At 41.5% G+C, this 15,342-nt stretch overlaps 1 protein-coding gene across 1 annotated transcript in view; it reads left to right on the plus strand.

Moving 5' to 3' along the window:
* Positions 1 to 6,920, plus strand: part of TECTA (tectorin alpha) — a gene marked incomplete at its 5' end in the record, with an annotated part of 83,640 nt that extends 76,720 nt beyond the window's left edge. Inside the window, 4 exons of the mRNA XM_033918676.1 lie at positions 1,116 to 1,278; positions 3,487 to 3,574; positions 3,713 to 3,829; positions 6,820 to 6,920. Coding sequence (XP_033774567.1) covers positions 1,116 to 1,278; positions 3,487 to 3,574; positions 3,713 to 3,829; positions 6,820 to 6,920 — 469 coding nt within the window. The remainder of the gene's footprint in view (positions 1 to 1,115; positions 1,279 to 3,486; positions 3,575 to 3,712; positions 3,830 to 6,819) is intronic.
* Between the last annotated feature and the right edge of the window lie 8,422 nt (positions 6,921 to 15,342).

Genomic DNA, 15,342 nt, shown 5'->3' on the forward strand with positions numbered 1-15,342 from the left:
GTTGCTAACGCATCTCCCCTAACAACAATATGTTATTTATAGAAATATATTTATAAAACGAACAGATAAAAAGCATAGAGTATAATTCATTAACAGGATCGATGAGGATTGTAGCCGCGCTGAGTTATATTATATGGGGGAGAGTGTGGTGCAGTGGTTAAAGCTACAGCCTCAGCACCCTGAGGTTGTGGGTTCAAACCCGTGCTGCACCTTGTGACCCTGGGCAAGTCACTTAATCCCCCCATTGCCCCAGGGACATTAGATAGATTGTGAGCCCGCTGGGACAGACAGGGAAAAATGCTTGAGTACCTGAATAAATTCATGTAAACCGTTTTGAGCTCCCCTGGGAGAATGGTATAGAAAATTAAATAAATAAATGTGGCAGTCTGAGGATCCTGGGTATAATAGATGAAATATCTATAACGTCTACCTGCCTTTGAAAGAATACTCAACGCTTTAATAACATGTGTGTGATGTGATTTAGAGGGTAAATGAAAGATCTGTAATTATTGATAACTGGCATTATGAGTTTGGTGGGACAATGCGATAACTAATAGAGCTTGACAATACTTTATAGTGCCTGACAGTACGAAGCGTGGTAAGGCAGTACATAATCAAGCAAGGCGGTACATTAGGATGCCTGACAGTACATCCGTGTTGTTCTCCAACTTAACTTTCATAATGTCTATCAATGTAAGGAGAATAGTAGAGCATGGTGTGTTCATTGACATTGCTAGGGTGACAGGTCAAAAGCGCGCAAGACAATCGCGCGCGGACAAAATCGCGCAGACAAATCCGCGCTAAGACATTGGCGCTCACAGACAATTGCGCTAAAGACAATTGCGCGCAACGATATCTCCGCGCAAGACAATTGAGCGCAGCGACAACTCAGCGCAAGACAATTTAGCGCAAGATAACTCGGCGCAATGACAATTCAGCGCACCACTAGAGGCCGCTTGCCGATCGAAGGACACGCGCACGTACAGGACGTTAACACGTCATGTTACACGTGATCACGTCAACGCGCGTTCAGTATGATTCCCTTGACTCTTTGCGTTTTCAATATGCAAAGCACTGAAAACGATGCGTGGATTTGATTTCTGTTTCTCTTTCAGATGCCCCAATATTAAAGATAACACGATTGGAATTGAGGAGAATGGAGTATCCCTGACATGTCGCTTCCATGTCACAGTGTTTAAGTTCATTGGTGATTATGATGAGGTACATCTTCACTGTGCAGTCTCACTGTGTGATTCAGAAAGATACTCCTGCAAAATAGTAAGTACCATTCGAAAACAAAATCACTTCCTCCAGGAATATAAATACAGAGAGACGTCCGTATTAGATGTTCCCCATAAGCACAGAATGAGAGAAAATGATTCTAAACAGTGCCCGTAGCAATGCTGGTTGCTAATAAGAAATATTCATGGCTTCCATGCATGGGAATAAGTTTTTTTTAAAAACCCAATTGGAGAGTGCCTAAACTCAACACGTATTATCCCTTCCTGGTTGGCTTCTAATATAATTTAATCAATATCTTGGGGACTATTTGTTAACCGGTCCATCACTTAAAACTATTAATACACAAAGACAATACATTTTTTTCAGTCGTGGGCCCCCCATTTGTGGAATTCCTTGCCAATCTACTTAAGGGAAGAAAGAAATATTGACAGATTTAAGAGTCAGTTGAAATGCTTTCTTTTTAAAGATGCTTTTGACTGCTAGACATCATAAAAACCAAAACCAAAAAACTCCCTCCTTTTGTAATTTTCCTTGATTGTCTCATTTGCCTCCAATTATTGTATTTCTATCCCACTTCCCGTTCTGGTCCTGTCTGTCTTGAAAGTCATGTATTTGCTGGTGATGGGACAAAAGCGGGCGAGACAAACGCGCGCCGACATTTGAGAGCAGACAATTGAGCGCAAGACTTCAGCGTGCCGCTCTAAAAGCTTATTTTAAAGGGCTCTGATGGGGGGATGGGGGGGAACCCCCCACTTTACTTAATACTGTTCGCGTAGCCGTGTTGGAGGGTTGCGGGGTGTAACCCCCCACATTATACAGAAAACTTAACTTTTTACCTATTTTTTCGGGGAACAGTTAAGTTTTCTGTATAATGGGGGGGTTACAACCCCCCCAAAACCACCCCCAACAGCAGCGCCAACACTATTAAGTAAAGTGGGGGGTCCCTCACCACACCCCCCCCCCATCAGAGCCCTTTAAAATAAGCTTTTAGAGCGACCCTAAGCAATACATGATTTGGAAAGCAACCATAAGCAATATCGGGGAGTGTGTGGCGCAGTGGTTAGAGCTACAGCCTCAGCACCCTGGGGTTGTGGGTTCACACCCACGCTGCTCCTTGTGACCCTGGGCAAGTCACTTAATCCCCCTATTGTCCCAGGTACATTAGATAGATTGTGAGCCCGCCGGGACAGACAGGGAAAAATGCTTGAGTACCTGAATAAATTCATGTAAACAGTTCTGAGCTCCCCTGGGAGAACAGTATAGAGAATTGAATAAGTAAATAGTGTGACAAGTTTCAGCCTCTGATAACCAGAGCTGGTATTGTGACATCATAATGCCTCATTCCACCCATGCCTAAGAGCCAACCTCAGCAGTGATGTCACAATGGCTTGATTGTCCTACACTTGGCTCATTTTTACTACATTTTGATTTCTAGAGTATCACAGTGGTTAAAGCTACAGCCTCAGCACCCTGAGGTTGTGGGTTCAAACCCACGCTGCTCCTTGTGACCCTGGGCAAGTCACTTAATCTCCCCATTGCCCCAGGTACATTAGATAGAGTGTGAGCCCGCCAGGCAGACAAGGAAAAATGCTTGAGTACCTGAATAAATTCATGTAAACCGTTCTGAACTCCCCTGGGAGAACTGTATAGAAAAATTGAATAAATGAAAAAAAATAAAAATAAAAAGGGTTTTTCTGGCAGATGATAGAAGCATGGGGGGGGGAGGGGAGACAGTGAGTGACCTAAGCTCCCCTTCATAGCTCCGGTGCAAATTTTGCCCCGTCGCTTCTGAGGCCTTTTCCCTTTTGCTTGGTTTTTGCAATAAGTTCAGTAATTGGGTGTCTGTGATTAGGGGGTTTGGCTATAGTGGATATATGCTCCCAGCATAACTGTATAACTGGAGGTGGATTACTTTTACTTTAATATAACACATAAGATGGCTATTGCCTTAATGCATTTTAGTATCTACTTCTTTATCCTGGGTGAAAAATATTTTTCTCATACATTTTTCTAGTAGCATTTCTTGTAATTAACCACCGCTTTTACAAAGCCACGCTAGCGTTTTAAGCGCCGGTTGCCACAGTAACAGCTCAGACACTCATAGGAATTCTGTGAGCGTCGGAGCTGTTACCACGGCGGCCGGCACCAAAAACGCAAGCGCGGCTTTGCAAAGGAGGGGTGAGTGTTGTTTCGTTCAAATCTTAGTAATATGTGTAAGAGTCCTTTCTTTTTCTTTTTTTTAAGACCTGTCCCCAGAATTCTAGGATTGCTTCGGATTATTTCCAAGAAACCAAGGAACAGATTATTTCGGTGGGGCCAATTAGAAGGAAAAGTATGTTTTCCCTGCACCAGAATATAGAAACAAAACTATTTTCCTATTGATTAGGAATCTAACCTTTCACCCTGCACTACCTGGATATAACTTACTATAACTTGTAAATTTATATAAACCTTTAACATTTGTAAATAGGGTTAGATTGGTGCGAGGACAATGGCGGCTGTGAGCAGATCTGTACAAGTAGAGTCGATGGCCCTTTGTGCAGCTGTGTTACAGGAACCCTACAGGATGATGGAAGGAGCTGTACAGGTAAGTGGAATATACCGCCAAATGATTTTTCTAAAAGAGAAGAATAAAAAAAAATCAAATGTGAAGCTTCTTTTTTGACCATAAAAATATTGGAGGTAAATCAGTGGTGTAGCGAGGGAAGTTGACGCCTGGGGCAGAGGCGCCCAGCATCACCACCGTATCCACCTCTTGCTCTTCTCTGCTGCACCATCATCAAGTCCCTCCTCCCCACCATACCTCTTCTTATCTTCTCCACCATACCTCTTCTTATCTTCTCTGGCAGCAACCAGGCTGTCATACCCACTGCTTGCACCAGCTGAGCCTTCTTTCAACATCAGAATGAGGGACGAAGCTGTCAAAAGCAGTGCATACGATGGCCTGCTTGCTGCCAACAAAGATTTGAAGAGGTAGCAGGGGGAGTGCTTTTCGGAGACCCATCCCATCGCCGGGGCCCAGTTGCATATACCCTTTCAGGGGTATGGCCCCACTCTCTGTTTTTCCCTCCCTCCTTCCCCACAAATCCAAAATATTAAATACCTGAGTTGGCAGGAATCCCCAAGCTCCACCAGCTGAAGACTTCCTACTGCTATTATCATTTCTATAGCGCTGACAAATGTACACAGTGCTGTACATTAACATGTAAGAGACAATCCCTGCTCAATAGAGCTTACAATCTAATTAAAATAGACAAATAGGACAAATAGGGGGTAGAGATTTTCTCACAGAGGGAATGACATAGAATTACCCTCATTGTGAAAGAGTATTGGGCATCTTCCAAATGTTAGTATTCTAGGTATTTAGATACCCGTGCTAAATCAGGCTGTCGCCATCACGTGTAAGGTGCACACGCTCAATGCTTGCGCATGCACGAAAATGGAACATGTGCAGAGGGGGCCCGTGTCAATTTCAGCTTGAGACATGTTCTTCCAACTGCCATTTGGAAGTGCACTGGCTACCCGAAGAGGAATAAGGAAGTTTTCAGCTGGCAGGGTTTAGGGATCCCCGCCAGCCCCAGCAGAATTTTGGGTAAGCCCGAGTCCTAATTGGGCATGCCCTAGCCCATCCGGATCCACCTGTTGCTACATCACTGCTCTCTTTACTGCTCAGACACACCTTTCTTATCTCTCTATCTGTTCCCTGGACTGCAGCTGCTACTTCCACCAGTCCTGCCCTGGCCTTTACCAGCTTCTGCGCTCACCTCCAAATCACCCAAAACAAAGCAGCCTCTGAGACAGTTGAAATCCAGCTATGTAAATGAGGGAGGGTGCTGGGGACAAGCTGGGAATGTGGAGGAAAACTGCTGGGGTTGGGTAGACAAAGCAAGGGTGCTGAAGTCAAGCTGGTCATGAGTAGCAAAAGACTGAGATGAGACAGAGGATATAAACTGGGGTGGAAGATGAGGGGTTCTGTGGACTGTTTGGCATTTAATTCAGACTAGGGTGTAGTGATGTCTCAATTCCAAGGCCACTGAATAGGTCCCTCCTCCGAGTTTCAACAGGTGCCACTATTGGTTATAAAATATTCTTATTCCCTTTTTCTAATTATGGTCATTGCTGATGGATGCCTTTTAGTATATTAGGATATCATGCAGTGCAAAACAATTGTGTGCCTTTTTTTTCTTTTTTCCTATAGAGTTATATGTTAGTAAACTCCATTTAACACTGAATCAAGCAGAACAGGGCCAGATCTGCGATGCTTTGAGTTTTGGTTTTGTTTCCCCATTTTGTGATTTGATTTGGAATTGTTTCAGGCAAAAAAAAAAAAAATTGTTTTAGTTTTAAATTCGTATTTTATTTTGTGCACGATTACAAATTAAACTGTACATTTGGCATTTCTTGCATTTAAGAAAGCACATTAAGAATACCTTACCTTCCATGTGGAAAACGTGCATTTGATTCCAGAGCCAGGTTTCTGTTGTTTGTGCTGCCTAAATCACAGGACATGTAGAGGCAGTATTTATATTCACAGGAAGAAAGGAATCTCAGCACAATGGTGACACCCAGTGGCCAAATTCAGCATACAGAATAGATTCCTGAGAAAGAGTCGATGCCCCCCTGCACCCTCTCCCATCTAGCACTATCATTTGGATAACTGGACTAGATGGGGAAAAGGATATTGAAATTTTAAATTGGAGAAAAACTTTGGGTAAATAGAAATAAAGCTCAAGGTATCATAACCCAATAGAAGTCAGTTCTGACTGAAATGAAAACCTAAAGAAGTAAGCAGAAACTGTTTGTCCCGGGGAGGGGAGGGACACCTACCTATAATGATATGAAAAAGTTAAGTTTTTAAAACTGTTTTTAAGTCAGATTTGTATGTAACTCAGAGCTTGTAGATTTTAAAGATTTTTACTGCTTACCTCTGCTCCCAGCTGATAAAGGGGCCATCTGTCCCTACCAGTGTTCTGTCTAAGGTACAGCATTCACAACCACACACTGTTCTTAATGTGGCCATGCATCATTCCTGAATCTGCTATAGGAGAAGTTTAAGGAGTCTATGCCACTGGAAATACTGCTCAGTGAAATCAAATGAAGCCGCAACCATGTTCTTAAGTACAAGTGGTATTTAAGTTGGACATCTGTAACGCAGGGACTGCCTGTACCTCAAAATTCTCTTGGGGAACCTTCCTTTCTTGTGCCTCTATATTTTGAAAGGTGCTGACTAGAACACTGATTTGATTAGAAAGACAATAAATAATGAAGATTGCAAGTTTGATGGGCTGCAGAAAAGCACAGAAATAAAATAAAGAACAAGAAGCTAAGGTGGTCAATAACATCAATTTGAAAGAGTGGAGAGAAGGGGCAGAAATAACAATGGCAGATGGTCTCAAAAAAAATGAGGAAAATTAGAAACAAATTGAAGATAGGCGAAGAAGTAATACTTACAGTGTGTGAGACACAAGGGGTTTGGTAAGGAAAAAATACAAAGGACAAAATAGGTGAAATTTAAAATATGTTTGCAGAGGTGTCAATATAAAAGAATAATGCCTTACTTTACTTTTTCCTTCACAGTATCCAGTGCTTCAAGTGAATCTCAAGTCTGGATGGTTCTGTTAATTCTAAACCAGATATCGCTTTTGGTTTTTATTTATGAATCAAATACAAATCCATAATAAGTACAAGATTTTCATCTAAAATACCATAATTTACTTGACAGATTGCTGTAGGATATGAACACGTAACATACAAAGCAGGGAATTTGCTCTTTGCCACACCGTTTGTTTTGTGTTTTTCAGTGAATTTTGAGAAAAGAATAACTGAAATCTACTGCAGTTTTATCAAAATCCAAAATGTGATAATAGCCGACAATACATTCTAATTCATTCAACATTTCAAATACTCAAAAAATTAAAGGTTGTCTAAATCAAAATAAATATGGCTAGAATTCCATCCATTTTTGCGTTGTATAGTCCATATGACAACATGGGCCCAATTACAATTGACTGGTGCAAGCCAAAACTAATCCAGATGTTCAAGAAGAATGAAAGATCAAAATGTACATTTGAATAGTAAAAGAGAAGATAAACAATGGATGTAGCATTTCGTAGCATAAGATAGATACATTAAACTATTTAGCAAACTTTTCATCGAAGTACAAGAAGGTACAAGTTATAGGTATTTAAAAATTCAAGGTCTAGGGGTCATGATTAAAGCTAGAGGAAAAGAGGAAGACAGATGAAATAGGAGAGATTTCTTTACTGAGAGGGCAGCAAGTATCTGAAATAGTCTCCTAAGAGAATTTAAGCATTCTTGGGATATATGCAGAGGACAGAAGAGGTAAGAATAAGGTTGGGTAAAAGAAATGGAGGGGGAAGATAGGTGTTCATTTAAATATGATTGGTTTATCTGCCCAGTATTGCAGAGGACCTAAGAGCAGAGACATCAAAACTGACTTCAGGAAGGAGAGATATCCAGTAGACCGTCAATTGTATACAGCCAACACTAGGAAAATATCCTTAGCGCACTGTGAAATAATGATACGAATGGTGGCGACCACAGCTGGAACACATGGTCAGGCCTAAAAGTTGACAGCTAGGAGATATCTTTAGCTAGTGCAGTGTAGATGGGGACAACCAGGCAGGCTGGGTAAGTCTAGTAATCCTTAGCTCTCAACATCTACAGTGATATGTTGTGTATTTAAAATTATTATTTTGTCTCCAGTTAATTATTTAAAGAGCAGTTTTTTTATTACCTGGTTTATCCCCGTTTGCCCTGTACAGATTTCATGATCATCTTCTTTTTTTTAATTTTTTTTTTAAAAGGCATTTAACTTCCTTTTCTTGAATAAACTTGGGGCTTCCATTTCAAAGCCCATTATGTTTATTGTAAAGGTGAATCATCATTTCATTTTTGTTGTTTTGTAATGACTGATCAACAATCATAGCATTATTAAAATGAATGTTTCTTTAAAAAGAATCTCTCTAAAATATAAGACCCAATGCAAACCTCATTTCAGGTAGCTACTTTCTGCATCTCATGACTCTTGTGTAATGGAAGTCTTATCCCCTTTTTCTATCAAGCTGAGCTAGAGGTTTTTAGCGTGGGCTGGCGAGGGAAGTGCTCTAACATGCATAGGAATTCTACAAGCTTCAAGCGCATTTACCGTGCCGGTCCGCACTATAAACCTCTAGCGCAGCTTGATAAAAGGGGCCGTTAGCTAATAATTTGACATAAAATTGAAGAAATAAAATGGGACGATAGAAGAAACGTATCTAAAGATTCCGTTGGCTGTAGAGTAACAGGAGTGGAACTAGCAGACTACAATGTCTCACAACTCAACCGTCAATACCATCAGGTTGGTGGTGTCTGTTTACTAGTGCTGCGTGATTCAGGGGAAAAATTTTCAATTCGATTCAATTTGGCCTGTTGAATTGATTTTTCAATTCGATTCACTTTTCCTGCCCAATTGGGCGTTTTTGTTCAAACGTCCTGGCAGGTTTATTTTGTAGCCTTTCCACACATAACCCCCTCCCTCCCCCCCCCTCCCCATTCTCCAACCCCACGCTGATGTTGTGGTGTAAACAAAAATCTTCAGTTAGGTCCTAGCTCACGCTCGCTAACACCAGCTCTGGCAGGATACACATTTCAAATCTAACATATTGTAATCACAAAATAGAAAATACATTATTTTTCTACCTTCCACTGCCATATCCAACATTTGTTTCTTTCCCATTGTATACCATCCCTCTCTCTCCCTGCTGTGTGCCCTGGATCAAACCTCTCTATTCCCCTCCCATGCAGCATCTTTCCCTTCCTCTCCTCCATTATGATGTGCAACATTTATTTCTCTCTCTATATATGCACCATCACTCCCTGCCCTCCACCCTATGTCCAACATTTCTCCCTCTCTCTTCTCCATGCATGTCTCCCTCCCCTCCACCATATGCAGGATTTCCCTCTCTCACTCCTTTCTATTCTCCCTTCCACTCTTCCACCCCAACAATTCTTCCTTTCTCCCATGTGCAGCATCTTGCCTCCCCTCCCATCCCCCTGAGCAACAGCTTTCCTCCCCTCTCACCCATTCCTCTGTGTAGCAGCTTTCTAACCCTCCCATCCCCCTGTGCAGCAGCACCCTGACTCTCCCACCATGAGACCTGACATACCTCCGAGGCCTCCTAAAGCAGCGGCAGCAACGGTGGATGGTCAGCAGCAGCATCATTCTGAATGGGTTTCCCTCTACCGTGTCATCAGTGATGTGGCAGAGGGAAGGCCCAAGTGGGGCAGACTGCAAGCAGCCTGTTCAGAATGATGCCACTGCTGACCGCCACTGCTGCTGTTGCTTTAGGAGGCCTCAGAAGTATGCCAGGTCTCACCGAGGGGGTGGGGTGTTGATTGCTGAATCAGTGAGTCCGATTTTCTCAGACAGCAAATCAATTCACCAAAGTGAATCGGGCAACACTTGCAGCCAAGTATTTCAGTGTCAGCCTCACTAATTTTCACTGTTATGATTATTACCAAAGTTGGTAGTGGTGTAGCCAGATGGCCAATTTAGGATGGGCTTAAACACAAGGAAGGTGGGCCCGAAGATTTTTCTCTTCCTCAGCCCCTCTCTTGTACTCTCCCCTCCCTCAAACCAAAAGAAATATACTACTACTATAAATTATTTCTATAGCGCTACCAGACGCACGCAGCGCTGTACAGAGTCACAAAGAGTAAGAAAACAGTCCCTGCTCAAAAGAGCTTACAATCTAAACAGGTAAGACAGACAAACAGGATGTCATGGATACTGTTAAGGGGAACGGTTAATCAGCTAGCTAGGTTGGAGGTCAGAGGAGTAGGGTTAAGGATTGAAAGCTATATCAAAAAGGTGGGTTTTCATTCTTCTTTTCAACAAGGGAAGGCTGGCAGGGATCTACATTGAAGGCAGTGTGTGAAAATGTATCCTATGTTCAAGTTCAAGTTTAATTAATTTATATATAGCCTCTATAGCCAAGGTAGTATAATAAAATAGAGGTTAAGGGGTCCTTACACAAGTAAAATCATTCACAAAAAAAACTAGAACTAGTGCAATACTGACATACTACATGAAGGGAAGAGGACAGGGAGATGGATTACAAGAGGAATCATCAAATCCGGTCCTCAGGGTCCAAAACCCAACCTGGTTTTCAGGATTTCCCCAATGTATATGCACGAGATCTCTTTGCATTCACTGCTTCTAATGCATTCAAATAATCTCATCCATATTCATTACGGAAATCCTGAAAAGCAGGCTGGGATGTGGACCTTGAGGGCAGCCTACTTGCTTTCTCTTTTGTTCTCACAGCTGCAGCAAAACACACAGGACACTCTTGAAAAAGAAGAAAAAGCAAAGAAGCTGTTGTACTGAGCACAAACACACTTGGCAAAGTGCGCATGTCAATGTTACCTCTAATGCAGCCCTTGTCAGGGCCAAACATGACCTTCGTCGGGTATTATTAATGACTTTTTTAGTTGGACTTTTGAATAAAGAACTTATTTATACATTTGCTTGGGATTTATTTAGTTATTTTATTTAAAAAATGTATATACTGTTTACTACTAAACGGTTTACATAATTTAAATACATAGTTTTAAAACAAGTTTTCAAGTTTTTTTTCAAGTTTATTAGGTTTTTATATACCGCCTATCAAGGTTATCTAAGCGGTTTTACAGTCAGGTACTCAAGCATTTTCCCTCTCTGTCCCGATGGGCTCACAATCTATCTAACGTACCTGGGGTACTGGAGGACTATGGAGGACTGAGTGATTTGCCCAGGGTCACAAGGAGCAGTGCAGGGTTTGAACCCACAACCCCAGGGTGCTGAGGCTGTGGCTCCAACCACTGCGCCACACACTCAACATGATAAAATAAACATACAAACATTAAAAATCATGGCTACAAAATAATACCATAACTCTGCATAATAACGATCAGGAATAGTTCATCAGCTCTACCAGAGAAGAAAATTATTTCTAGAAAAAGGCATCTACAAATAGCTGCGTCTTAAGTAATTTTCTAAACATACCCCTTTCATGACAATTCTGTATTTGTCCCACCAGAGAGTTCCATATCTTAACTCCTGCGCAACAAAGAGTCATTTTACCAGTCTCAACAAGCCTTGGATTCTCAGTCGTCTTCAGTAAAGCCAAATTCTCCGAACGTAATGATCTTTGCGAGGCCTCTGTTTTGGACTTCTGAGAGCTCATAAGTATATGCATGACCCCCCCAGCTCCGCCCACTTACCCCTTAATTCTATAAAACAGTGCTGAAAATTGTGCACATAAATTTGGGCACTTAGCCAATTTGTGTGTGCAATTTAATTGAATAAAAAGCTAATTATGGCCAATAATTGGCATTTTAACAAGCAATTGATGGCGCTAGTTAGAATCAATTACAAGTTATGCACGTAAATTTAGGTACGAGATCCACACGTCAAAAATGGAGAGTTCAGGGGTGGATCAGGGAATTCCTTTTAGTTACATGCATAATTATAGAATAAGGACATCAGTGGCTAAATTTAGGCATGAGCATTTGCGCCAGATTTTTACTGGTACAAATGGCCATGCCTAAAGTTAGGCGTGGTTCCTGGGTATAAGCACTATTCTATAAACCGTACCTAACTTTAAGCATAGTTTATAGTCACTTTTTTGCCATTGTTTTAGGTGTTATATATAGAATTTACCCCTTAAGGGTTAATTCTCCCTGGTCACCTAAAGTTAGGCACAGGGATGATGAGGCTAAGCACAAATTCTAGATCAGCAATCACATGCTTAATTGTCATTATAGAATAGTAGCGTTAATTTCTAAGTTACACATCTAACTTTAGATGCGAGCACTTATGTTAGCTCAATATTTGCTGCAAACTGTTAGGCACAGAGCTGATCGTATTTTGCCCCCAACCTGCTCATGCCCCTCCCTCCCAGGTCCATACCACCTTGCAATTAAGCACTATGGATTTTGCACACACAATGTGTAGAATCCTAATTATAGGCAGTTGCATGCATTAATTATAGCCACTAGGTTGCTAAAGCCAATTAGCAGCTATTGAATTAAGTTATGCTTGTAACAGCCTTATTCTACAATAACTTGTGTGTGCAACTTTGCAAGTTAAGCATCAAACTGTGCTCGCAAGTTTATAGAATTAGGGAGTTTATGTACAACCAAGTCATTCAACACTCCTGCTTTTAGCTGGGCTCGTGGAAGAAAGGCAATTTTCAAACAGGATTTTTATACTGGTAATCACATTTAAATCCTGAATAAATAAACCCCAGATTTATATCCTTGGCTGTTTCCACCCTCACCCCAAGATGGCTTGATGCTTCACTTATAAAATAAGCAAATTTCACAGCAGGGCATAGGAATAGCCTTACTGGGTAAGACTAATAGTCCATCTAACCCAGTAACCTGTCTTCACGGTGGCTAATCTAGAGCAGTTATCTATAGGCACTTTCTTTTCTGCCTATTGGTAAATCTCCCCCACCATGCATAAAACTTTTTAAAAACTTCCCCCTAGATTGATTTGGCAACCACAGATGCATTAAATGTGGAAAATTGAAATTACAGATAGGACAGGAAAGAAAACTGCAGAATAACTGACTATGCATTTACGAATAAATTAACGCAACACTTGTAGATGCACTTCAAACCACTCTTGGTATTCCCAGCTCTAAATATTCTGTGCAGGAGCAGTTCTATCTTATCTCAGGTGACACATTTTTGGAGCAGGTGAGCATGGCACACACTGCAATATTGTTTTACCACCTCCCGGTCTTGTTTTTTAATTATCCCATTGGGCTTAGCAACAAGAGCAGCACTTAAGCCCATCATCTCCTGCTGCCACAAGGTCGAGCCTTGTAATAAGAGCCATGAGACTTGGTCCCAGGGCATCAGGAAATGATACACTAATGCTCCGCTCCTCTGCTGGATAATGGGGTAAACAAGATTGGAGGGCTGCACAGTAACACTGCTATAGGTTAAGTGCAGTGTGTGCTACACTCAGGTTCTCTCAGCACCTCTGTCAAACACAAATGCAGCCCTTGCTCCCCACCTGAGACAACCCCTGCTTTGCACAGGCCCAGTTTTACATAGGCAGTTGCCATGGGCACTATATTTTGAAAGTGATAAATAACTGGACCAAATAGGAGCTTGCTCCTGCTTTCTTGCATGATGTGTTGCTTTCAAGGACTGCCTGTGTAACACCATTACTGGAGCTCATGTATTGTAACACTTTTACTGAATCTCATGCAGTGGTTAGAGCTACAGGCACCCTGTGGTTGCGGGTTCGAATCTCGCACTGCTCCTTGTGATCCCAGGCAAGTCACTTAATCCCCATTGCCCCATTAGATAGAGTGGGAGCCCACCAGGACAGTTAGGGAAAAATGCTTGAGTACCTGAATAATTTATAAGAACATAAGAAGTTGCCTCTGCTGAGGCAGACCAGAGGTCCATCTTGCCCAGCGGTCCGCTCCTGCGGCGGCCCATCAGGCCTATTGCCTGAAACAGTGGTCCCTAACTAATTTTGTAATTTACCTCTAATCCTATCCCTATAACCTACCTCTACTCCTATCTGTACCCCTCTATCCCTTTGTCCTCCAGGTACCTATCCAAACCTTCTTTGAATCCCTGTAGCGTGCTCCTGCTTATCACATCCTCCGGTAGCGCGTTCCATGTATCCACCACCCTCTGGGTGAAAAAGAACTTCCTGGCATTTGTTCTAAACCTTTCCCCTTTCTCTGAGTGCCCCCTTGTACTTGTAGTTCCCTTAGTACTTGTGGTAATTTGCATAGAACTGTAGGATAGGCGGAATATAAATTATAAAAATAATAATTGATTCCCCAGTCATTAGTAGCAGCATAGAAGCTTCCAAGAAACAATAAATTATGTTCATGTTTATTAAAATCTGTTATACCGCCATAACATACAAGTGTTCACAGCAGTTTACAATAAAATACAGCATAGAAAAGAACTCCATCAATAGATAGAAACAGACCTATCTAAAATTTAAACAATCTTAAAATACAATTTTGTATTACTGTTTCTCCAAGTCAATCCTTGATCATCTCCCGGTACTTCAATAAATATGATCATTCTGTGGAACATCGTCTCCAAATGCTAAATTAAACAAACATGTTATCAAAAGTTTCTTAAAGGACTTAAAATTTAATTCCAAACGGATCTGTCTTAGCAAGTGATTCCATAAACTTTGTGCTAAACCAAAAAAAAGCTCTGGATCTAGTAAATTCCCACTTTGTTCTTCTAACTGATGATATGACCAACCTATTGTCTTGTAACAATCTCAACATTCGTAATGAAGTATATGGGATAGTAAACGACTCTTTCTCAGCTCCTCAAATGAGCCTCCAAACTTTGGGATCTTTGATATTTCCTGTCCCTTCCCTTCCTGGGATCTGCTGTCTTGTCTAAGGACATTGTTGTCCCAAATACATCATACATCCCTCCTGCCACAGACACTTCTCAGTTCTCACACTTACTCCCAAACTCCCCGAGCAAAGCTCTTGGATTCTAGAAGTTGAGTTGCAATTCTTCCAACTTTTCCAGATCCTTTTTTCATGTTTTCCGCTTCCACTGGGGTGTCCAGCGCAAAAAGGCAAACCTTTTCTTCTAACCCGGGATGGAAAAACTGAACATTTGCTGGACTAAGTGTACAGGCCGCAATGGAGACTAGGCTGAGAAATATAAGTTTTTTTAAACAAAAATACTTGAACTTGGTTTTTTTACTAAACTTTTCAAACCACCCTTTTACATATGAAATTTTTAAAGAGGATTGCCAGAGATTGATAGGAAAGTAAAACCAAACATACAAATAAATAAAAACAAAATAAAAGCGTGTCAACCTGTGTGGGCTACATACGCCAGGTTAAATCATCGATGGCTCTAAGACTAAACTAGAAAAATGGGTTTTGATTGTAGATAATCTTTTCCATATGTACAATGGCATGATTCTGGGTCACCTAGTCGCATTAGGGCACAAGTGTCAAAGTCGGTCCTTGAGGGCCGCAATCCAGTCGGGTTTTCAGGATTTCCCTAATGAATATGCATGATATCTATTAGCACAGT

Source organism: Geotrypetes seraphini, chromosome 13, assembly GCF_902459505.1.
Source record: "Geotrypetes seraphini chromosome 13, aGeoSer1.1, whole genome shotgun sequence".
NCBI classification, from domain to species: Eukaryota; Metazoa; Chordata; class Amphibia; order Gymnophiona; family Dermophiidae; genus Geotrypetes; species Geotrypetes seraphini.